Source organism: Tachypleus tridentatus, chromosome 2, assembly GCF_004210375.1.
Source record: "Tachypleus tridentatus isolate NWPU-2018 chromosome 2, ASM421037v1, whole genome shotgun sequence".
NCBI lineage: Eukaryota > Metazoa > Arthropoda > Merostomata > Xiphosura > Limulidae > Tachypleus > Tachypleus tridentatus.
In genome coordinates this window covers 115153450-115178522 of record NC_134826.1, presented here as the reverse complement: position 1 = coordinate 115178522, position 25073 = coordinate 115153450, and the positions used below count along the sequence as shown (strand labels likewise).

Genomic DNA, 25073 nt, shown 5'->3' with positions numbered 1-25073 from the left:
GAGTAGTAAAGCAAGCACTGATTGGTTCAATTCCGTAAATACAACCAGCTGTAAGCGAGTATTATTTCGAATATTTTGCTTCCAAGATGGAGAACGGTAGCGAAAGCAACTCGAGTTCTGATGGGGAAATTAGTTATAATAATCAAGACAGCAGAAGCAGTTTTAGTGCAAATATCTCAACTTACAATACTAGCTATTATTCTTCTAGACCATCAAATTTAAATATGTATGCTAATGATGGAAGTTTTCTAGAAATGTTCAAAAAGATGCAAGAAGCCTCACAAAAAGAAAGTGAAGCGAGTGAGGCTCGTTATGGCCATGGTAGTGGTACTGAACAATCTCAAGATGGCGAAAAGAAAAAAAACGGAGAAAGAAAAACAGGACCAACATTTGTAAGGGTTGTGTATACATCAGTGAATACAAGATATTAAGTTTTTCTTTAAGTTAGGAACATTTTAATTTATAAATATTTTCCCCTTTTATGATGTAGTTCCTTACTTTCTGTTTCACTGCTGTATATTAAATAACTGTTTTAGCACTAAAATTACAAACCCTCCAAATTACTCATGTAGTAAACTAGTAATTAGCATACAATATTACAACGTATAAGGCCATTATGGCCTGTAGGTCCAATTTATAGGCAGTACTTATTTATTACTAATAGGTTCTGTCTAAGCATGTGTATAACTTCATAATATGACAAGTTTTGGCATTATTAATTATGCTTTTTTGTTTGGCATTATTAATTATGCTTTTCTGTATTAGATCAGGTGTTTTATTTTAAATAACATGACTTTCTAATTCTGCAAATTTTTGATACTGATGAGGAGTAGTAATTAGGTTGTCTGGTTAACTTTTAATTTATAAAGCAAGTTCTGTTTACTGTAATCTAAGAATGCAAGTAAGTCTTACTAATGTTAAGACAGGATGTTAGCAAAAGTGAACTAGCTAATTAAAAGTTATATTTTTAATAATTACAGTTTAGTAGATGCAGTTAGAATTTTAAGATCAGTCAAGCAACTGTTTAGTGTATATATGTACATTACTCACATTGAACTTTCTCTTTTTATAAGTGTTAGACCAAATACATTTTTTGAGTTATAATACTTTAAAAAACTAATTTTGTTTCAATGCATTTTCAGATTCTTAAATATTGGTAAAATGAAACATTATATAACATGAACAACAAAAAAGTAAAACTATTCTATTTTCATGGGAGAGCTGTTATTTCAGTGATTTGTTTTTGTTTGATTTGTATAAATTTCAAAGTGATTTTATAAATTAATTAGATTTTTAATATGAATGTAAGTATGACTATCTGCAGTGGGTGTACGCGTATCAATAAGGATGTCATTTATTTTCATAACATGATGCATGTTTTTAGCATTATTAATTGTTTTTTTTGTGGTTTAATTTGTTACCATCAGGTAACCATTAAAGTATATATACTGTGACTCTGAAGTTACTAAACGTACCTGCATTAAATTTTGTAAGCTGTTGGTAAATATTACAAACCTGTTCTGTACAAAAAGTCAGATTTTTTTAATTAAATATTTTTAGTAAAGATTTGTCTGTGATTTTACTTATAATGACTAAGTTACTCTAACTAGTCTGAATGGTAAGCAGTTTCCATAGTATGAATAAAAAATTTTCATCATACAGTTTCACATTTAATTTGCATGACCTTCTGAATTAATGTTAAACATTACTTATTATCAAAACTTTATATTATATTTTCTCTACCTAATTGACTTTATAGTTAAGCTATTGGATTTTAACTATATTTTTTGGCAGGTTGGTGTGATTCAGCACAAGGAAAGAATGACACTGGTGGCAAATTATTTCACAACCTGTTGTCAGAATAAACAAACCATTAAGATGTCTTAATGTTGGTTACAAATAATCAAATAAGTCAAAGTTAATTATTGACATTTTTTTAAACATTGGATGTAACAGGAGGATATCATGTGGGTTTGATTTTCTGGTTAATAAGTTAATAAATCAGTTGGGGATTACAAATTTTGATTTTATTTGCAATATCTGTTTTGTGTGTAATATGTATTAAAATTCAGAAGCTCAAAGAGGGATGTAAAGAATGTGTCAGTTGTGCATTTCAGAGCAAAGTATTGTGAATCAGTAAAGGGAAGATTAGGAATTTTAAATATTTCCTTTTGAAGCAAAGAAATCAAAACTTAGATAATATGAAATTCTTAAATATAAATTATTTTTGCATCAATTTTATTGACATATATTGATAATAGAATAGTTCAACTCTATAAAAAGGTGATGGCATACACTTTGAAGTACATTTTCAGAAGTCACATAGTTTAAAATAACTTCATTTTGTTTACTGTATTTTTCTTTGTGTCTGCACACAGTTTTTCTTTCTTTTTTTTCATTTTCCAAACACTGCAGTCAACTACTGTTCCTTCACCTTTGAACTGAGTGACTTGTAAGTTGTTAGGGTTAAACTTTAGTCCAACATGCATAGAAACATTTTTTTCATTTTTATGAATTACTTTCTTTAATGATCTTATTGGGTCAAAAGTCAAACAATCCAAAAATGTATATTTTGTGCTCCTGTGTGGTCATACTTAGAGTAATCAGGATGAAAATTGATACAAATATACATTTTCATACACCTAACATATTCAAAAACAAAAAAGTTATTTTGTTTACTTTGAGTCCTATTAGAGAGATCAGATCTCACAAAAAAAAAGCGTAATGTTGGGGGTTTGAGGTCAATTACTTAACAATATTTTGACTAATTTATTTGGGATTTGATTGAAACTTTTCTACAGGTTCTATATGTATATACATTGAAAATGTGGGATATATCCATTTTTGTTAATTTGGGGGGGACAAAAGTTAAATAAACCAGTAACTTTAGGTGGTTTTGACAATTATTTAGCCATGTTTGAAGCAATTTATGTTGGATTTAATACATAGATGATCTTAGCAGATTACAAACAGATACATGAAAATTGTTTTTTGCACAATTTTTCAGTGAGGAAAGCACAATGTGGGGGTTTTCAGATACTGTTTATGTGTATGTCAGCCAATTTACCTAAGCTTTGATACAAAAATACCTTCATGAATATCCTTAGCAGTGTTACAGACAATTTTTCATTTTTGGTTTTTCACAATTTTTTTATGTTGGAATTTGGTAGTAAAGACATGTTACATTTACCTTGAAATGTTAGTCTCTAATTTTTTCCTTTTTGAAACTGATTTCTAAAGACTAAGAGTCATCCAATAACAATACATTTATTTTATTTTTATCATGTTAACATCACATTTTTCATTCAGTATTTTATTGAAAAAAGAAAACATCAGAAATAATATCATACTTTTGACTGTTTATGAAATCCACATTTTTTCAGTATTGCATGCTAGTGACCAAATAAATTTTGTATTTTAGATACGGTACATTCCCTCCTATTGGATATATTGCTATACCATTAAGTGCTGCACTTTATATGAAAAGTTATTCTCATATACCACAATCCTAGCACTCCAACTTACCCACGATTATTGTGATTCCACTGTGTCTTGCATGCAAGTCAAATGACAACCCTCCATCAATAAGAATGCAATACAGCTTTGTGGCTTCCTCTGTTTGGTAGTGGTATAGTTAGTATTTGTTATGATTGTGTTCTCTTCATTAATATCTTATGCAATGGGAAAAAACATTTCTAAATTTTACTATTGTTTTCAAATATATAGGTATTTGTGCAAACATTCATCATTTTTATATGAATGATTTTCGAAGTTTCATCATTGTATGATGAACACTGAAGTTAATGTCACCACTTCTGAGGATATATCACCTGCTCTCACCACACTTACATAGGTTTCTGGTCAGGAGAACTCAGCTGATGGATTTTTGGTCTTTATTCATTAGGAGATTTTTCGTTAACTGAGTTGACTTCACTCGGTGTGGATTCCTGTACATGATGAGGGGACGTCCAAGGGAAAGTTCTGCTCTTTGAGTTTATCTCCTCTGTGATCTAAACATCAACGCATGTGTTTGATATGTATGGCAACCCATGAAGGGGAGGAGAGGATCATGGTGGTAGAGGGTCCAACCTTAACACACCACTTTGGCCTTGAATTCCTGTAGACGGGTGGCCTCCCTTGGGTCAGTCGGCTGGTCCGCTCAGGCTATGGTCAACCAAGTACTGGTGTTGAATGTTCTCAGCAGGTGTTGTGGACATTGTCACTGATGGCAGCATTTGGGTATAATGCTCAAGAAACCTTGGCGTTGCTGCGGTGTCCTTGTTTGACATTGTAGTGCATCTCCTTGTTGTGCTCCATGGTGGGTTGGGTCATTGGGCATCGAAATTTCCCTTTCTTTTTTATGGATACTCCAATTAAAAATCTTAATAAAATAGTGAAAAACAGACTACAGGTAAATGGTTCACATCTTGAAGATTCTGAGCAGCAATCCTCACCATCTGTATCACCTGTTGTACCTCATTTTCTTGTATTGCATTCCCTTTCAGACAAACCTTTAGGGCAGATGTATTCCTTTTTCATTCAGAATGTATAAGAGGGACTTGCTGGCTCCATAGTCAGTCAAAACCTTTGCTCTGGTGACATATTGGTGGAAACATCCACATTTCAACACAGCGAACTCCTCTTGCATTCAAAGGCAATTGGAGATATACCTATTGAGGTTACACCTCGTGCTACTTTGAATTCATCACGAGGAGTTATTGTTGAGAGGGATTTGAAGAACATCCCAGAGATTCTTACTGGTTTCTCCACCCAAGGAGTTTCTGCAGTGAGGCATATATCCACTCACAAAGATGGAATTATGATGCTGACCAATGTCCTCATTCTCACATTTACATCACCACATCCACCTGTCACCATCAAGGCAGGTTATCTTAATTGCAGAGTACAACCATACATTTTAAACCCTCTCCTTTGGTCACTTGAAGACATCCTGTCTGGGTTCCTTGCTGTTTGCTCATTGCAGTGGCAAGGACCATGATGCCTGCAAGTGTGAAACAGACCTTTATTGCACCAATTGCAATGGCTCTCATCCATCCTAATTTCATTCTTGCCCTGAAGGGTTGAAAGAAAAAGAGGTGCAGCATTTGAAAACTACTAATAACATTACTTATCCTGAGGCTTAAAAACTGCTGTCATCATTTTCTTATAATTTTGAGAAAGACTGGCTGTGGTCAATGCCACTTGACCTGAGTGCCCCAGTGGAAGTTGGATCAGGCAAACTGGCCCTCTTTCACTCCTTTCACAGAACTTGATCCTCCCATCATCTGCAAGTCATCAATAGACAACTGTGTGGCAGCAGTAACTGACCATATTATACAAGCTGCTGCTCAATGTATTCCTAAAATCTCGACACCTTTTCCACTATATCATCATCCGTGGTGGAATCCTGCCTGCCACATGACACAGGAAGGCTCAGAAACAGGCCTGGGATACTTTCCATAGATATGCCACACTCTTGAACCTCATCACTTTCTAGCAGGCCCGTGCACATGCTTGGTGGGTAAGATGTCAAAGCCAGAAGGACTCTTGGATTAAGTTTACAACCAGCATATCTTTTACCACCAGTTCCAAAGTCATATGGGACAAGATGTGAAAGGTAAGTGGGCAATGTAATTCTGTCCCCATTTCAATCTTGCTCTCTAATGGCCAGCAAGTAGCTGATACCTTGAGCATTGGCAATACTCTATGTTAAAGCTTTTGCCAGGTATCTAGCACTTCTGCTTTATCCTCCACCTGCTTAGTCATCAAGACTCGGGCAGAGTAATCACTTCTTTCCTTTTGAGCTGATTGTCTCTATGACTATAATCGTCCCTTTACACTGGTGGAACTCAAACTGGCCCTTCATTGGTTTGACCTGTTGATGTACACTATGAAATTCTGCATCACCTATCTCCTGCTTTTTTTTCTATTCTTCTGATTGTTTTTAACCAGATCTGGCAGGAGAATGTTTTTCCTGATGTCTGGTGCCAGACTATTGTCCTACCTTTCTCTAAACCTTGGAAGGATCCCAAGATTCCTTCAAACTACAGTCCAATTGCTTTGACGAGCTGTCTCTTTAAGATCTTAGGAAGGATGGTTAACACTCATCTTGTTTGGTTCCTTGAATCAAACAACCTCCTCTTGTCCACTCAGTGTGTATTCTGATGATAGAGTTTCACCGTGGATGTCAATCAGAGAAGCCCTTCTCAGTTGACAACATCTTGTATCAATATTCATTGACATTGAGAAGTATTATAATACAACTTGAGACCTCCATATATATCATATATATATATATATATATGGGTTACTTGGCCTTTTGCCCATTTTTATTAAAAATTTTATAATGGACAGGAGATTTCAGGTTCGTGTGGGTTTGACACTTTCCTGTTCTTTTCTACAGGAACTTGGAGTCCCTCAGTGCTGCGTTCTGAGTGTCACACTTTTCAGTATAAAAATTAATGCCATCACTGAAGAACTCCCCCTCACTGTTTTAAATGGACTCTATGTCAATGACTTTCACATCTTATGTCAGTTGTCAAATATGAGGTATACTGAGTGGCAGCTACAGACCACCCTCAATCGTTTACTGAAGTGGACCACAGCAAATGGCTTTAACTCCTCTCTCTTTCTAAAACTGTTTGTATGCACTTTTGCTACCAATGGGGTATTCACCCTTATTCTGACCTCCGTATCAGTGAAGTTGTGCTGCCAGTGGTCTCTGACACAAAGTTCTTGGGGCTTATCCTTGACTGTAAGCTAACCTTATAAACACATCAAGCAGCTACGGGTCAAATGTACAGGAGCACTGAACATCCTCCATGTCTTCTCTTTTACCACTTGGGGAGCAAATTGATGTTCTATGCTAAAGATATATTGTGCTCTTATTCAATTGAAACTTGACTATGAATCACTGGTCTATGGCTCTGCCAGACCATCAACCTTAAAGATGCCAGAACCTGCTCATCATCAAGAACTTTGGCTCTGCACTGGGGCTTTCTGCATCTCTCCAGTTCAAAGCTTATACATGGAGTCTCATGAATCTTCTTTGCAGCTCTGCCATTTGCAACTATCTTTACTATATGCTTCGAAACTTTGTTACTTACCAAAGCATCTCACCTGTGGTTGTTTTTTCCTTCCTTCATGGGCCATAATTTTTTTAGAACAGATGATCTGCCATTGCTCCTTTTGGCCTTCGTATCCAGGCACAATTGGATAAATTGGGTCTGTCATTGGATAACATTGCTGTATCCACTGGTCAGCCCATCCCACCATGGCTTTTTACAGTCCCCAAATGTTACCTACCCTTGAGTCATCTGAGAAAAGCAGACATTCCCTGTTGGAAATACTGTCTGTTATTCATTGAACATCTTTCAAATCATTCTTTCATTTTTATTTATACAGATGTTTGAAAATCATGCGACTGTGTGGGCTCTGCCGTGGTTTGGTGGTTGGACTCAGAATTCCCTCTACATCTTCTGTTCACTGCTGAATAGTACACCATTTCTCTTGCCCTGGATCACAGAAACTAAGCAGTACTCAAACTGCTCTATTTATATTGGCTTGCTTAGTTCTCTTCTGGCCCTGAAATCGCTTCACATTAATTTACTCCCTGTTCTCACCAATATTGAAAATTGACTGGCCTATTTCTCTTTAACATCTACTTCCATCCAGTTTTTCTGGATACTGGGCCACATTGGTATTTACAGGAATGAGCTTACTGACTGCAGCTTAATCTATCTGCTTTGGCACTATCACTGCTGTGGTTCTATATTCAAAGGTTGGCTTCATGCCAGTTGGCAGTCAACTTGAAGGGAGCAATGAGAAAACAAGCTTTTCCAAATAAACCCTGTATTGGACATTGGCCATCTTCTGTAAGGATTGGAAAGAGGAAGTTTTTCTAACTAGACTACACATTTGGCATTGTTTTTTAACTCATCATTTTCTTTTATCTGATGCATCAGTGTGTAGTCTGTGTGACACTCAGGTCATAATAAGCCACATTTTACTTTCTTGCCATTGTGAACTCTCAACGATGGCACCATTTTAAACATGTTCTGTCTCTCGGTTTGTCCATAATATTAGTGTTATTGGTGATGATGACACTATCCACCTTGGAAATGTTTTTAGTTCTTTAATGGACATTAATCTTTTTAATGCCATTTAAGTTTTTTTAATTTTTTATTAGACCTTTTTTAATGTGATTCCTTTTTAAGAATTACAGTCCATCTAGTTCGATTTGAAATTAAAAAATGGCAGTAATGTCAAATAACTTGAAACCAGGACTGGAAAGGTTAACTTCAGGTGACTAATGCTGCTGTTTGAACTACCAGTTAGTCACCCTGGTGAGTTATTATTATAATTGTGCTACAAGTCTTTTAAGAACTTTACTACTTTTACTTTTTGAAAATGACCATAACATCAAATAACTCTGAACCGGGACTGGAAAGGCCAACTTCAGGTTACTGACAGTGGTTTTTTTACTTACCTGTTAGTCTTCCTGGCAAGTTATGATAATTAATTATGTTACAGAAAGTCCTTTACAACTTGTATTACTGTAGTTCTATCTTATTGCTGTAGATTAGATTTTAACATTGGTTTTATGCTATTTATGTTGTTTTTTAAACTTTTTGTTTTACCTTAATTTCCTTTTATGAATTTTACTAAATTTAATTTAATTTTAACTTTTACCGGATGTTTGATGCAGATAGCCATTCTGCTTTGTGCCATAAATCACCAAACCAACTAACCAACCATGTTGTTTTGTTTGAAATTCTGTTCTAATAAGTCTTAGAATATCTGTAGCATTTGAAAGTCGAATCAATTTATTGTCAATGCTATTAATGCTATTTAAATTTTTATCTGATGTTTGACTCAAAATAGCCTAGCTGCTTTGTGCCATAAAACACAAAATCAACCAACCATTTCCACCATTTTCTCTACTTTTTGGTTGTGCTCCTCCATAAGTGTTGTGGTGTCTGAACCACAGTTCTTTTGATGATCATCAGTGTAGGGTTATTCTTTGGATGTTTTCAAGTGGTGCTTCCTTATATCATCACATCAGCTCTTCCACCTATTCCATGTGGGATTCTGGCTGTGTATGTAAAGAGGTAATGTACAGTATTGGAAGTCATAATTTTCCAATGCTGAAAATATATTTCTGATAGATATTTACGTTACTCGCACTTCCAACATTTTTCGACTAAACCTAGTGCATCCTTTTTTGCCAAAACTTGAAGCTATAATGTGGTAAAATCTGGTAGAGAGAACCAAATGTTGGGAAGTTGTGACTCACTCCCATTGGCAGAGGGTTTAGTATGACAATTGGTACACGAAATGCAGTAGAACTACAATAATCATGGGTAAGTGGAGCTGCAAAGCTTGTCATATGCAATTTTTTTTTAATATAGAGGTAGTACTGAATAGGAATAGCTATAAGTGTGAATGATGGTAAGTAACCTTTGGAAATATATTTTCATTATTGGAAAATTAATTACGTTTTTTTTTTTTGGGGGGTTAATGATACTTTTATTTGATGTATTTTATGTAAAGATGTTTATGTAGACATTCTTACAAGATTATAATACACCTTGAAATAGAAAGTAATAATCCTACACAAACTAATTACTACTATTTGCGTATATGAGTTTTTAGGTGAATTCTGAAAGGACTAATCTACTCTTGTTTTTATCAGTTTTTCCTGAGAACTAAATTTGCATTAAGAGCTCTACAAAAACTGTTTCTATTAATGTGAGACTAAATGTGTGTGCAAATAGTTTTTGAAACAAAACATGGTTAAATAGTGCATGATAATTTCTTTTGGATAAGATTTACTTTTGAAATGAGCAGAAGCTTCAATAATTTACATTTTGTTATTGTTTCAAAAAAGCTAGTTATTAATCCTATTTTTACATTTATTATCACTCATTGCACATATAGCCATTTGATATATTTGGGCTATTTAATTTTTATATTTCAAATATTTAAAAATATCATTGTTAGCATCATGTTTGAAACCTTTCATTTCAATTTCAAAAACTTCTGTCAAACATAACATCAAATGTTTTGCTGGATTCTTGCAATTTGGTGTTCAAGTAATTTAAAAGTGAGGAGAAATCTGTGAAAAACATCAACCTACAAATCCACAACATTAGATAATTATTGAGAAGAAAATTTTTCATTTGTGAAAAAGATGAATGTCATCCAAATACTCATCAAATCATTTAAGGACAGAACCTCTAATTAGCCAATGATCATTGTCATCAATAATTAGTCCTATGTACACTGAATTCACCTCTTTCAGTAAATTCTAAAATTGTATTTTTTTCAAAACATGCAAAGAAATAAAATTAATTACTTTGGTTACAATATCCACCACTTTTTCAAGCTTTTTAAGGTCCGCTTTAGCACACAAATCCTCCTCGTATAATACAGTGAAAACCTACCAGTGGATGTTCAACATATTTTGTAAACAGGTTACAAAATATGCTCCTTTACCAATCATGCTGGTTACACCATCAGTTGTCATGAAAACTGTTTTTGAAAGGTTAACCTGTCAATTGGATAATTTGTTTACTACTGCCTTACTTATTTTAACCTCTCTTGTATGTTCAGTTAACATTACAAGTTAACCTGCTTTTTGCAGGTTTCATGAGGCCTACAAAATTGATCAATAATGGCTAGCCTAGCTGATGACATAACATCAGTGTTTTCATCAAGACAAATGGAAAGGAATTTACATTAATCAGTATATTTTATTAGTTGTTCTGCTATATTTGTTTCCATCTTTAGTATTTTATCTTTTACTGTGTCTCTTCTCTTTGGTGATTCCTTAATGTGCTGAATAATTTTCCCTTTTTCTGGGAAACCAACAAAAAGGAAAAGAGCACATTCTAGCCATGATTCTTTAAAAACACCCCATCACTAAATAATTTTCTATATTGAGCAATAATTCTTGAAATCTCAAAACTGGCTGCAATTAAGTTGTAACTACCTGAAACAAATTTCATCAAAATATTTGACTGCATGTTTTTGTTCCTGACTTCTTGAGAAATGTGTTCTTTTTGTTCTTGCATACTTCATCACAAAGCTATTTATGAACAATTTCATAATTTCAATTTATAGAGGAAGTCCTGCACACCACTGTTTCAGAACATAATATGCATAATGCTTTATCACTCTTTTTTTTTTTTTTTTATCAGGCCAAATCTTTCAGTCCACAATTCTTGAAAATCCCTGCTGCTGCTCCTTCCATTTGAATGTTTTTATTTCTTTGCTGGTTGAGCTGACATTCTGACAAGACTAAATACAATTTAAAAATCTCACCAATTAACTTAAATATGATAACTTAACATACCATAACATAATAACAGTGGAAATTTATCTCATTGATATAAAAATAAATTTATAATTAAACAACTGATAAAAAATATATATACCCATGCCACACCAAATAACATAATTTTAACAATATAATTCATATATTTACTGCAAAAAATAAATGCATATTTACTGTTATCTCTAAATATCCAGTATTCCCTTGCAAACAACAGAAGAAAAATATAAGCAGAGCAAAGCCACTATCAACAGTTTACGTCTGTTTTTACTCAAATACTGATATGTACAATGGGTCTGCAACAGGGGCGTAGATCCTGGGGAGATGGAGGGTATACATTTCCATTTCCCCTTCATTTCAGGTGGGGGTATGGTGCATACAATCATCCCCCCTACAGTTTGGTCTGTTAAATTGTTTCATTGCATCACAGGCCTACAAATTGTGTGTTTGTTTTTGTGATTCTCGTGTTCTTACCAATCAAATTACATAATTAGGCCTAGATGTAGGCTTTTTCTGTAGCCAGAATGTATGTCTTTAATATAGGCTTGCCTCTAAGTTTTTCGATCGAAGCAATATACATATAGTTTGTAAGTATTAGTCAGTAGGCCTAAGTATACATGCAAGTATTGTGGCAACAAGATTACTCTGTGACTGCACGTTCACAGCTTTCAGGTTAACGTAATCAGATTACCAACTTGCAAATTGAACAGTCCACATAAGTGGTTGCAAAAATCATCCCACCATTGGGTGTAAATAAATCTATACCCCTTGTCTGCAAGGAATTCAAAACGTCATCTGATGTTGCATGTTCCTACAACTGCAAAGCTGGAGCCAAGAGGGTGTGAAACATCTACTGTGATCATTTCTCACTGCTTCCAAGTTGGAAAATTATTTCTCGCTGCATTTGGCAGTAATGATAATCATTACATATTTATTTATTATGGATTAGTGTTATGGTTCAAAGAATCATGAGGCAGCACTGCATGTCATGCACCAGCAAAATTGTTTTGTTGCCATCTTGGACACACATGTCATAGGTTTGCCATCACTGGTCTGTATGCAGACTGTTTTATTGCACATGCTTTTTTCTTCCCCTTTTGGTGGAAATGTCTTTTGTGCAAATTGTCATGCTTTGCCTCTTAGTTAGTTGGAGCATAACACTTGTTGCTCCCTCTACACACCACTGCAAACTAGTACAGGGGTAGGCAACTCCATGGCCACTGGCAGTATCTGCCCAGTGGATAACACAGTTGTGGCCAGCTTGAACTTAGGAATCAACTTTTTCCATCATTTATTTTTTATCTCAAATTTGGTAATCAGCAACTGCACTGCTTCATGTCATAGCTTCATCACTGCCACAGACTAGGCTCATTTTGTGACATCAGTCTGGTTTAGATGTTTGTTATTGAGTGTGCATTGTTTTGCATGCCATGCAAACATATTTTTATTGTGCAACTTGTAGTTTAATAAATATATTTTGTTTTTAATCCCATAATATGGATAAGTGGATAATTCAAAAACAAAAGAATCCAGATGATGGTGAACATTCAGAAAATAAAGACAAGATTGATTCTGGCATTACTGCCAAAAAGAGAATGGTGCATGACTGGAAAAACTTGAAACGAAAATTTAATGAAAGTTGGGAGTTGAAATTTGCAGTGATTGAAGCAAATAATAAGCTAGCATGTCTTTTATGTAACAACGTTTTCAGGGATAATAAAGTATGCAACCTTAAGCAACACTTTTACAATTTTCACAATGAATTTGATGTGAAATATCCAACTGATAGCAAAAATCGTATGAATGAAATTAGCTGTCTGAAAGCACAACTTCATGAACTAAAGGAAGGCCTAAAAAGATTTTTATCATCAGTAGAACTAGTTATATTGGCTAGCTTTTAAGTAGCTTGGATTCTAGCTTAAAAAAAGAAAATGTTTGATGTTGAACTAGTAAAAGAAGTACTGATTGTGATCGTTGAAACTCTGTTGGAGAATTATGACTCAAAAATAAAAGATATTCTTCAAAAGGTAAATAATTTGCAACTAAGTCAAAGAGCAATAGTCTGCAGAATGCCAGAGTTAGCAAAAGACATAGAAATTCACTTGTCTGAACAACTAAAAGACTTTGCATTTTTTTAGCACATGATAACAGATGTTAGTGACACTGCACAGTTGATATTTTAGGTTCTGTATGCAACTTCAGATCTTCATGTGAGGGAAAAAATGCTTGGCTTTTGTTGATTATGAAGTTGAACATGTGGAAAAAACATCTTTGAAAAAATTTTTGGAACATCAGAAAAATTTAGTCTGGATTTTAAGAACTGGTTTCTGTCACAACAGATGGTGCTCCAGCCATGAATTTGGCGAAATTAGGATTTGTTTCTCTTTTAAAGCAGCATTTAATTAAAAATAGTGTGAAGTCCATGCTGCCATCTTTCCCTTGCATTTTGCATGAGGAAAATTTATGTGCTTAGATATCTAAAAGTGATGAATTGATAAATCTGATAGACATTGTTGTAAAAATTGTGAATTTATTAGAAGTGGAAGCTCTCTCATCCATCGACGGTTTGTTGAGTCTTTGAAGAAAAGCAGTGGCTGTAATTTTGATGATCTTGCTGATTTTGCAAATGTAAGATGGTTAAGTAGAGGAAAAGTCTTGGAACAATACACTTCATTTTCTCAAATAAAAGAGTATCTTGTTGAAAAAGGTAACATTGAAAATTTTCCAGAAATCGAAACTGTCTCTTGGCAGTGTGATTTGCACTTTCAGTGCCAGATGATGGCTTGCTTGAATAATTTGCATATGAAGCTTCAGGGAAAAGGTAAAATAATAAATGAGCAATCACAGTCTATTCATGAATTTCAATTAAAGCTAAACCTTCTTGCGGAACAATTACAAAAGAATGACTTGATACATCTTGCAAAGTTAAATATTTTTAGAGAAAATAATAATGACTACGATTTCTTTGATGTTAAAAATGATCTCTATGTAGACTGGATCAAAATCTATCTCAAAAATTTGAATCACATTTCTCCATATTTAAAAAATTGAAATTTATATTTGAATTTTTACATGATCCATTTCAATTTCAGTAAGGAAATTACGTCTTTTTTGTCTTTGGTTAAGGGTGGATTTCAAGAAGAGATGCTTAACCTTAAAAGTGTAGAACACATGAAAGGTAAACAAAAATGTTTTGCCTGAGAGATGTGGCTCTCTATTCTGATAAATAAGTCTTCCAAATTTAAAGATAGCAATTTCAAAATTATTTTCTATGTTTGGGTCCACATGGGTGCATGAGTCAATATTTTCTATACTAGATTTTCTTAAGTCTAGCTATAGATTTCAGCTTACCGACATAAATTTAAAGACAGAACTAAGATGCCATTGAGCATAGATATTAAGCCACATTTCACGAAACTTGTTGATGAAAGCCTCCATCAATTTTGTCATTGAAGGTTAGTTAAAATGCAATTGTTCTGATTGAACTAACATCTTTTTTTAATACTGTGGCCAATGTTGTTTTCACTAGCCACAGTTGTGGTCATTATGAAAAATAAATTGCCTACCCCTGAACTAGTAATTTTCATTTGGCAGTATTTAAGTTGGGACTGCTCTTCTGTTCCTTCATTGCCACATGTTCAACTTTGTTTTACTTCCAAAGTGGTTAATTTTTTTTCCATTCAATTACTGATTTTATAAGTTAATTTAAGTCTCTTTATTTTTACACTTATGTTTGGCTTAACCTTTCTGTCCAATACATTTTGAAGTTCACCCTATCACTTCAGAGGTTATGGGTCTCAAGGGTGCAGTTGGTCTGATGACTGATTTCTTTGCTTTTATGCATCATTAGATTGAATGTTACATGGTCCATTCTTTTTTTCCATGATTTCTATTAATACTTTTGAGCCTTTGCTGGTTGACAAGGATTTTGTGCATCTTTTTCTTCTCCAGAATTTACTGATCATTACTGTTCCTATTTCATGGTATCTCCTGAGCCTAACTCAGTCTTTCTTGAATTATGTCTCAGATTTGTGATGTTTTCTTCATGTTAATTAATTATTATTCACTCAGGTGTCATCATCCCTCTTAAATTCCATTACATTGTAGCCATTTCTCTTTGTTGAAGCCTTAAAAGAAAAAATCATCCCCTGTGTTTTTTTGTTTTTTTTCCCATTCCTTACCCTCTTCTTGAGCTTTTGCAACTGACCATATCTGTCAGAAGTGGTTTGGTAATTGGCATTTGGCATTCAACCCTGTTCCCATTCTTCCTGGGATTTTTGTTCTAAACTTTTCATTGTTACCAAGGTAGCTTTGTATTGGTTGGTAGCAGTTGATTGTTCTCACATCAACCTTTTACCAAATTCACCTTGCAGTCCTTTTTTCTCTGAGATAGGTGTCTTCTCCTGGTTTGTGGATGTCCCCTGTGGTTACCTTATATGATGATATCACATCTTTCATGTCCCTCTTAGGTTAGATAATCAATTTCAGGCATTTTCATTGGACATGCCTCGACAACTTGTGTATTAGGTCAAATTGTTTGGTTTTGCATGTCTTTCCATGGTTTGGGACTGTGATTTCTTTTTTGTATGACATTGTGGCTTCTGGCTCCTTACAAACTAGCATCAACATCTTTACTCAGCAGCTACTTTTTGTAGCAGCTCAAACATGTTGGTTGATCAATATACAGAAGTCCTTCCTTTTGGAACCAGACATTTTTAGCTTAAATATGTGTGAGGCTCTACCTTCTTCTTCATTACTTAGTTAAATAGCATTTTGGTTCACTATGCCTTCTTGGGTCAGTTCTATCTGGTTTTTCTGGAGTACAGGCCACATCAGTATTAGCAGAATGAGCTCAAGACATTGCAGCTAAGTCTGTCTGCTCTGGTACTATCACCACTACAGTCCTGTATCCAAGGCTTGGCTCCATGCAAGTTGGCAGTTGACTTGGAGTGAGCAATGTGATGACAAGCTTTTCCAAGTCAAATCTTCTATTGCTCTTTGGCTGTCTTGTTTCCTTATGGATCGGACAGAGGAAGATGTTCTGGCTATGTTACACATTGGTCACAGTTTAATTTGTCACTTTCTGTTCTCTGGTATTGATGTACCAACATATGGTCTGTGTAACACTCAGGTTACAATAGCCCACATTTCACTGTTATGCTGTCATTACAATTGAGAGTGATGGCACCATTTCAAACACATTTTTGGACTTTGTTTTGTTTCAGTATGATTCCTTTTTACATATTTTAATGGTTTTACTTTTTACCTTTTTATTGGTTATTTGGCATAGATAGCCCAGTGGCTTTGTGCCAATAAATGCTAAACAACCAATCAAGCAATCTCTCATCTAAAATTGTATCCTTTGTTCACTTTCAGGGGGTATGTCTGTTCTTCGTTCATCCTTTTCAGTGTGGGGTTCTAGTTAATTTTGTGAGAGGAAGGAATTACTGTATTGAAAGTTATAATTTTCTTATACTTCAAATGTATTTTTCATAGGTACATCCATCTTCTCACACTTTCCATCTTCCTCCCCACAATTTTCCAGTGCTTACATCTTATGCCAAAGTGATGGTTTGGTAGAAGCATATAGTGGGAGTCACATGTGATAGTTGTGTTCTCCTAGCGATAAGGAGATTACAAATGGGAGGCATTTGGAATCTTTGATGTGGAAAGAGAGAAGTACTTATTGGATATGTATTTTTAGTAAATGAATATTAAAACTTTTAATAATTTCAGTTAAATCACCCAGATTTATTCTCTCTGATACTATCTTATTTCTTCACAATATCATTATTTTCACTATAGAAGCTATTAATATGAATCAGTCACTCTTTTTTTTTATGAACTTCTTTATACTGAAAGGTCCACCTTTTAAAAATACTCAGGTTATAAGATATGTTTAAATGTGCAATTTGTAAAAAAAAAGTATTAGCTAAGAATTTTTAAATAATAAACTACTCATATGGAAAGTTTTTTTCTGTATTGATAAAAAAATTATCAGGCCATTATACATGTTATAATAATTTTTTTCCTTTCAATGACATCTGTAAGAAACCTCTAGTTTGAGCTACATAACAGTGAGATAACCCATTTTCTACAATGTGAATTAGAAGCATACAGTTTTGACCTCTTAAAATTGCAGCAATAACAAAAGTCAAATTTTTACTTAAATGTTTGCATGTCTGAATTTCAATGGATGATTTTTACTGAATGTGGCCTTAAATAGGCTTTGAGAATATGTTCATTACTTATTTTTAAAACTCTTATCTTAAACCTTTTTTAATATATAAATTTTTATATGAGCCATTCTGTTTTTTCAAAAATTTATTTTTCTTGTACAAGTACTGTTAAGCTATGATTATCATAGTTGAACAAACTTTATAGAGGAAATTGTCATCAGAGGTATACTACAGCACTCGGTCCTTGGTATTCACCTGTCTCTGATTATGGTAGATGTATAGAACTCTTTATAAAGGTGTAAGTACTTGTTTCTCTCCAGGTGAGTAAGAGGCGAGGTGGGAAAATCCTTAAAACTGGCATGGTCAAGAAACTGAAAACTAATCCTAAGAAGGAGGTGAGGTTTCCTGAACTTCAGTTTATTTTAATTTTAGGAACATTTTTATTGAAAAGTCCTATTATTTATTTATAGCCAGATTTCTGCTCTTTTTAAGTTAACTTTTCTTATTTCAGTCAGTTAGGTATTTAGATGTTAACATTAACTGCTTTGATGCCTTTGTAAATATTATTTTGTTTTTTAACTGACTGTATGTTTAAAGCAAGACATTAAATTGTTTCTCTTTACGTTTAATTACAATTTGTTTAGTGTTGGAACTTCTTCATTCTTCAGATTTAGTTTCAAGAATAAAAATGTAAGAAAAAACATTTTTATGCATGTACTGAAGCAGTTACTGTTAACATCACTTAGATAAGGATAACTATACATCTCAAAATGACAAACATTCATAATCTGCAATAATACACCACATTATGTAACATAAAAAAGGAAAAACAGTACAGTATGCTTATACATATATATAAACTAAAATTGTACAGAAGGGATACTGAGATATACTAGCATTTTCAAAGGTCAACTACTTTAGCATTCTCATTTTTATAATAAGACTTGAGTTGCTTAAGACTGAATATTCATTATTGATTGATCTGGAAGCTAGAACTTAGAAGTTGTTATAAATAGGATGGTGGTGGTCTTTTTCTGTTGATACTAGTTAGAGAAGTCTAGTAATTTAGGTCTTAGGTAGAAATCCTTGCATCTTCATTGACTTGTACTTTAACATCAATATGGGTGGTTTAAAATTAATAAGTATATTTTTAGCAATGTAAATGTAAAAGAGTAGGTGTAATTGTTTTGAATTCAACCCTTCTTACCTTTAAGTTTTAGATTTATAATATGTTTCTTGAGCTATGTAATTACTAGCATCTACTATTTTTATGCAATTTGTTTTGATTTGTATTAACACTACTGCTTATTTGAATTTTATAATTGTTTTTATGTGATGTTCCTGTGACTTGGATACCACTTTATTGTCAAAGTTTCACATAAAGGTGAAAGATTGTTGTTATTTTTTAACCAAATGTGGAAGTTTAAAGTGAAATTTGGTTGATGAAAGATATATTAAATATAAAACTTCAGTTGTTTTTCCTTTATGCTAAAAACATTAATAGAAAATAAACTGAAAAATTGTTAAACTAGTTCTTCCATTTGAAATATATTTGGTACATCATAAGCCTAAAACGTTTCTGGCATACAAGACAAGTGAAAATTTCTTATCTGCCAGCTAATTTTATTTCAGGAAGAAAAACCCACAGATGCTTGGTCTCGTTACTTGGAAGAGGTGAAGAAATACAAACAACATGCATGTGAAGATGACAGCAGAATGAGGCCCTTAGTGAAGTGAAGTGCTCGTTGTGCTTGTACTATATTGGCTTGAATTATTCTGATCAAATTACATGTGGAAAGATATGCAACTTTCCTTTTGCTACAAATTTAAAATTTTCTTTGACACAAATATTGAAAACCTCAGCGACACTTTTACATTTTGAATTCTTCAAATAATTACAGAATTATGTGAAATTTTAACATTCCTTTCCCTGTTTCAAATGTGTCACCACATCATATAAGTACTTTTGATAATTATGTATAGTGTAAATAAAGACTTTTGACTTATAATATGGTATTAACCTCCTTATTTTTAGTACTAAGACTATTATCCAGAATTAAAAATAAAGAGATATGGTCAGTGTCATCTTCTATACATTTGGCATTTTATTATTTGTAACCCCTTTTTACAATTATTTTAGTATGTTTATAACTTTTATTTTCATTTTATTAGTAGATTTATAACTCTCCAAAATCAATTTGATAAATAGAGTTTGTTTCTATTCAGATTAGTTACATTAAAAAGAAATTTCTTTGATACACATTTTTCATTGTCTCTAGTTATGTTAAACTGTAGTTTTAGCACGAGCATGATTTATGTATTAGATGAACACACACAACATGGTTTTCAGAAAATAATCATTAAAATTGGAGATAATCTTAAGGAAATTTATGGTGAATGATGGAAAAATGTTTAAAATCACTTGTGTGTTAAAACATTGATTATCCCACTTTATCTTATTATGTATGGAAATTTTAAAGTACAAAACGTTGATTTGTTCATTCAGTAAAAAACAGTTAGGATATATAGGGTAATAAAAAATCATGTTTTTACTTTATACTTGTTTATAGACTAATTCAAATTATATATATTTAGATTTTGAAATTTGTAAGTACTGTTAACTAATCACTGTTGTTAGTACATGTGGTATTCAGTCCAACTACTTGTAGTGTTAGCAACTTCTTAACACCTAATTTTTTTTATTCTTGTTCAGTAAGCATTACTACATCCTGAAATGTATTTGCTGCAAATGCTTCCTTCAGTAACTAAAATTTCATAAAAGTTTCAGATACATATTGCTGCCGAAAAACAAAAGGTGCGCAGAAGGAAAGTTTGCTTAAACATTTATAACATCATTAGTAAAAACAAAGTTATGTGGGAAGTTGTGCAGTTGCTTTTGAGATTCAGATTTCTCTATGCTTCTCTTTAAAACAAGTCCAGAGCTTAAATTTTTCTTTTCTGTAAGTGTTCAATGAACATGAAAACTTGTATCATACAGTGATTGATTATTTCTCATGTAATATATGACAAAACACCATTTTGTTTTCATATGCTTAGGGATGGGTTTTGGTATTTCAATAGTATGAAGTGATGTTTTGTTTTGCTTAATAAATATAATTAGAAAACTTAAACCATGTTTTAACCCTGTCTTTACAGGTCACTGGTCAAAGACCATGTCATATCATGTTTGTTGACTCACATTCAAAATTTTATTGAACTATTTTTTTAAGAGTATGTCAATAAGTTTGGTATCCAATTATAAATTCTAATTCAAATTTTAGTATGATCCATTCATTTATTTATTTAAAAGTATATATTAAGAAAGAAGTCCTAAATACCATTTTTGTGTGTCACATGGTATGTTGAAATCTGCATTCATTCAAATGAGATGTTTTTGATGTCCACATACAAAGTCTATATTTTTTTTTTAGAATTAAGAATTCAAATTACTGATATTGACAATCTAAAGTACCACACAAGAACCTTCTGTCTTTTTAAATTTATTGAGATATTGCTGCATTTACTGAATCAAACACACTGATCCCACACAGCTCTTTTCATGTTAGGAAACACTTGCTAGTTATACACTTAGTTTTGTCTGTGATGTAAATACTAATCAAATCCTCAGAATGTTTCCCACGTGGATCACTGAGTCTTTGCAAAGTACTTATACTAGAAACCCTTTCTTTCCACAGCAGATTTAGTGAGCTCAATATTTCATAATTTTTAGACCCAAATACAGCTTAGTTACTAAGTTTGATAAATTATAATAAAATTTTATGGTATATTTGTAGTAGTATATATTTTCTGTTATTTCAAAATGTATATATAAAACCTATAAAAAGTTATTTCATTTCATATGCTATAGGTGTGAGATTTGATAAGGCTCAGCAATTTATGGCTAGCAGCAAACGAGTACAAACATTGTAACTGGAAAATACAATTGTTTGCTAAACTTTGTTTACAATTCTGTGTAAAGAAAATAAGTTCAAGAATTTATTTTAAATAATAATGTATTAAAACTGAAATGTCACTGTATATTATAAAATACTAATCAACTAAAATGCAGTTAAGACTGGCCACTTTATAAAGGCCATTTTTATATCATTGGATATGGTAATGTAAGTGAATTTGCACAATATGATTGCAAGCTGTGTGACATTAACCAGGTATGGCTGAAAGGTCAATATAATAACAATAATATCAATATGTATATGTGAAATGTTATAAGATTTAAGGTCTTTAGACTAAAAATATGTATTTTTTGAATTATAATTTTATTCATTATAGAATGAAAAAACAATTTATATTTATTTTCTAATTTTTTAATGGTGTTTGTAAGGTCAGTAAAATCAACCGAACTCATACCAGAGGTACAGTAGAGAAAGGTAAGGTAAGAATAAAATACCAGGTTTTTCCAAAAAAAAAAAGAACATTTGTTAATCTGTAGGTTATATCACATGTCAAATTTGAAAGTGTTCAGATGCATAAAAGTATTTGTAATCGTAAAATCAAAATTCCTTTCCATGTTAGACAGTCAACATATGGATACCCAAATTACCAAAAATCATAGTATAATTACTCACATGAATACTTTTTTGGTGGATACAAGCTGGGTGGATCCAATCCAACTTACAATGGTAGGAATAATTTGTGTTTCTCTCCATTGAATGGTTATGAATCCCATTTTAACAAGTAAAATATATGGTAAAAAGAGTGTGTTTTTAGAGTTTAACTGTATTTATCACTTCATCCAATATAGTGGAAAGCGGTGACAATTGGTGCTTTTGCCATCTGCTGATTATTTGTTGAAGTTCTAAACACAGGAATAAAACTGTGTATCAAACTTTGAAGAGTAATATGTTTTCATGTTGTTAATATATGCACCTGTACTTTATGGTGGGGGAGTTCAATATAACCTTTTGCAACTTATGTAGCCAGAATTTTTATACTATAAGAAGTTGTTGGAAAGACTGTATAATTTTAAGTATTTTAGCAACAGGTCAGATTAACTATTTTTACCCTATTCTAAGAGATTTAACCACTACCATGCCTATTTGTAACTTCTGCAGTTTATGTACATTTTGATTATATAAATATAGGATATGAGGTAAAATGTTCAAAAAATGGGTCATAAATAAAAGGTTCCATAAAGCATTGAGAGTGCACAAAATAAAAAAAAAATGAATTTAAAAACCTGCAAATAGAGATCATAAACAAGGTTGAAGATTATTCAATTAAACTATAAGTCCCTATTTTGATTCCATATTGTAACAAAGAATTACATTTGGTGGAGTCAAAAAAGCATTTTGTAGCTTACTAAACTTGCAGTATCACAAGTCTTGTGTGCTTAGGTTGAGATGTAAAATGTTAAAAAGTTACAGTTCTAAACTATCATGGAGATTTGTTTGTGAATGTAGTGAGCATTTCTCTAAGAATAATGCAGAGCAATATAAAAATATCTACCTAGAGCCCTGCACGAAGACACTACCTCCCTAAGCACATATAAAATATTACTTTGTTTTTACTCCTGTATTTTTATAAATAATATAGGCTAGCTCCATAAAGACAGGTTATATAGTGTATAGAGTGTTGAGTATTTACATGTAGTTTAATGCACATCAAATTATTGACTAGTAATTCGTATTTTACTTTGTTCTTAAAGCTTTTTAAAGGAATATCAAATGTAAGAAGGATAACTTCAAGGAATAATAACATTGTTTAAAGTAGAATTATAATGTTTTTTATCTTATATACAACACAGAAAAAGCAAATTTTCAATATTCCTATGACATTTGCAGTATATTAATTTGTATTGTATAATAGGTTTGGGTGCAATAGAATAAGCTGTTTTTGTTGAAGGCTGGAAAGAACACACTAATAAGAAAATCTAAAAATAAGGTCATTGAATGGGTATTCTTTTCTTTGTGAATCTAACATAACTTGGTTTTTATTCGTGTACAATTTTATCAGTCAGTAGAGTTTTAAAGAGTTGTTTGAACTGAAATTTTATTATTTAAGGTGTTTTTTCCTGAATATTTAGTTAGGGTTTTGCACAATCTAATCCATATTATGGACTTCTGTTGTAATTTATAGAAGTTAAGAGAGTGTAAATAAAGTTATTTGTAGATAGAGAGCTGAATTAGCTTGCACATTTTCCAGAAGTATTTGGATCTGTGTTTCTTCAGTAATTTATCATATTATCAAATATTCCTGTCTACGTACATTTCCTACAAAAACATTTGGTGAATAGGAAAACTTGAGAATCTAATTATGTAATAGATTATTAAATATTATAGTTAAAACATAAAACATTAAGAACTGACATAACTTACAATTTGTTTGACAAGCAGAAAGAATTGATCCTGAAGTAACTAACTATATACTAATCCTTGAATTAAATATATAATGAAGCATTGAACCCAACTTACTAAAACAACTGAAAAAATATTGTTGTAATGCTAAAAAGAATAAGTCCTATAAATACATTATTGTTAGTTCTGACAGTGGTTATCAATGCTTATGAAGATAAAACACTTGACCTAATAGAATACCTGTATTTAAATTATAATTACAAATACAGTAATCCCACTCCTACTATTTACTGACACATGGTTTTATGAAATTGACAAGATTTATGAATTTTCAAACTGAAAAACCGATATTCTCTTGCACATAATAGTGGCAAATATGGAACAGTCATACTGTAATAGAGTTCCTGTAAGTCAAGTAATTTAGTTTCTTTCAACATCAAGGGACTTTGATGCTGGTCAGGAAAATTTACAAAACCCCAATTGTTTTTAAACATGCTGTAAAATGCATGGCTGTAATTTTTTTCACTGCTGACTTTGTTTTTATGCTAACTTCAATGGTGCATTTCAATACTACAATTCACAAAGATGTACACTGAGAGAAGTTGAATGTGATTTGAGCCTCTCTCTTCATGAACTACTTTCTTTTCAGTTTACTGCTGTAGAATGGTGGCAAATATGTTCTTTTATGCTTATACTAACCTTAGAAATTGTATATATTTTTTTAAGTATGAACTAATATCAAAAATCTTCATAGAAACTAACTTCTCAGCATTCTTGGAAATACAAACACTAAATTTCTGTCAGCTAGCTTTGTTCAGTTTTGAGCATTTGTTAAAATGTACTAATTAATGTACTTTTTGCTGTCTAAATTATATTTTAAGTACAAGCAAAATTTATAAGAGTAGATACCTATTCATTTTATAAGTGAAAAAATACTAACAAATTGAGTAGCAAACAATATTCAATAAAAAGTGGTTGGATTTTCCTCATGATTAGAAAAAGATCTAGTTTCAAGTACAATTGTTGGTGAATTTTATTTAGCAGCTATTTTGAACTAGGAGAAAAGAGCATTTAAGACCCATCCATGCACAAGGAAAAAGTATGAAGACCACAGTACAGTTAAGTGCTCGACATAAAACATTTGCATCTTAAATATTTTCTGGAATAAATCGGAGCCATTGACTAACCAAGATGAGGTAGAGGTTGAGAAAGATCATTTAGTTGTTCTACTAGCACAACAGTTGC

The 25073-nt window shown here is 32.5% G+C and overlaps 1 protein-coding gene across 2 annotated transcripts; it reads left to right on the top strand.

The window, feature by feature from the left end:
• The first annotated feature begins 86 nt into the window (after window positions 1-86).
• Window positions 87-23679, top strand: LOC143244888 (telomerase RNA component interacting RNase-like). Of its 2 annotated transcripts, XM_076490363.1 has the most exons (3): window positions 87-392; window positions 17835-17909; window positions 19147-23679. In XM_076490363.1, the coding sequence occupies exons 1-3, from the start codon at window positions 87-89 to the stop codon at window positions 19249-19251; spliced, it is 486 nt and encodes a 161-aa protein (XP_076346478.1). In that variant the 3' UTR covers window positions 19252-23679. The 2 variants fall into 2 exon arrangements, with proteins under 2 accessions (XP_076346478.1, XP_076346479.1); XM_076490364.1 differs by lacking the exon at window positions 17835-17909.
• The last annotated feature ends 1394 nt before the right edge of the window (window positions 23680-25073 follow it).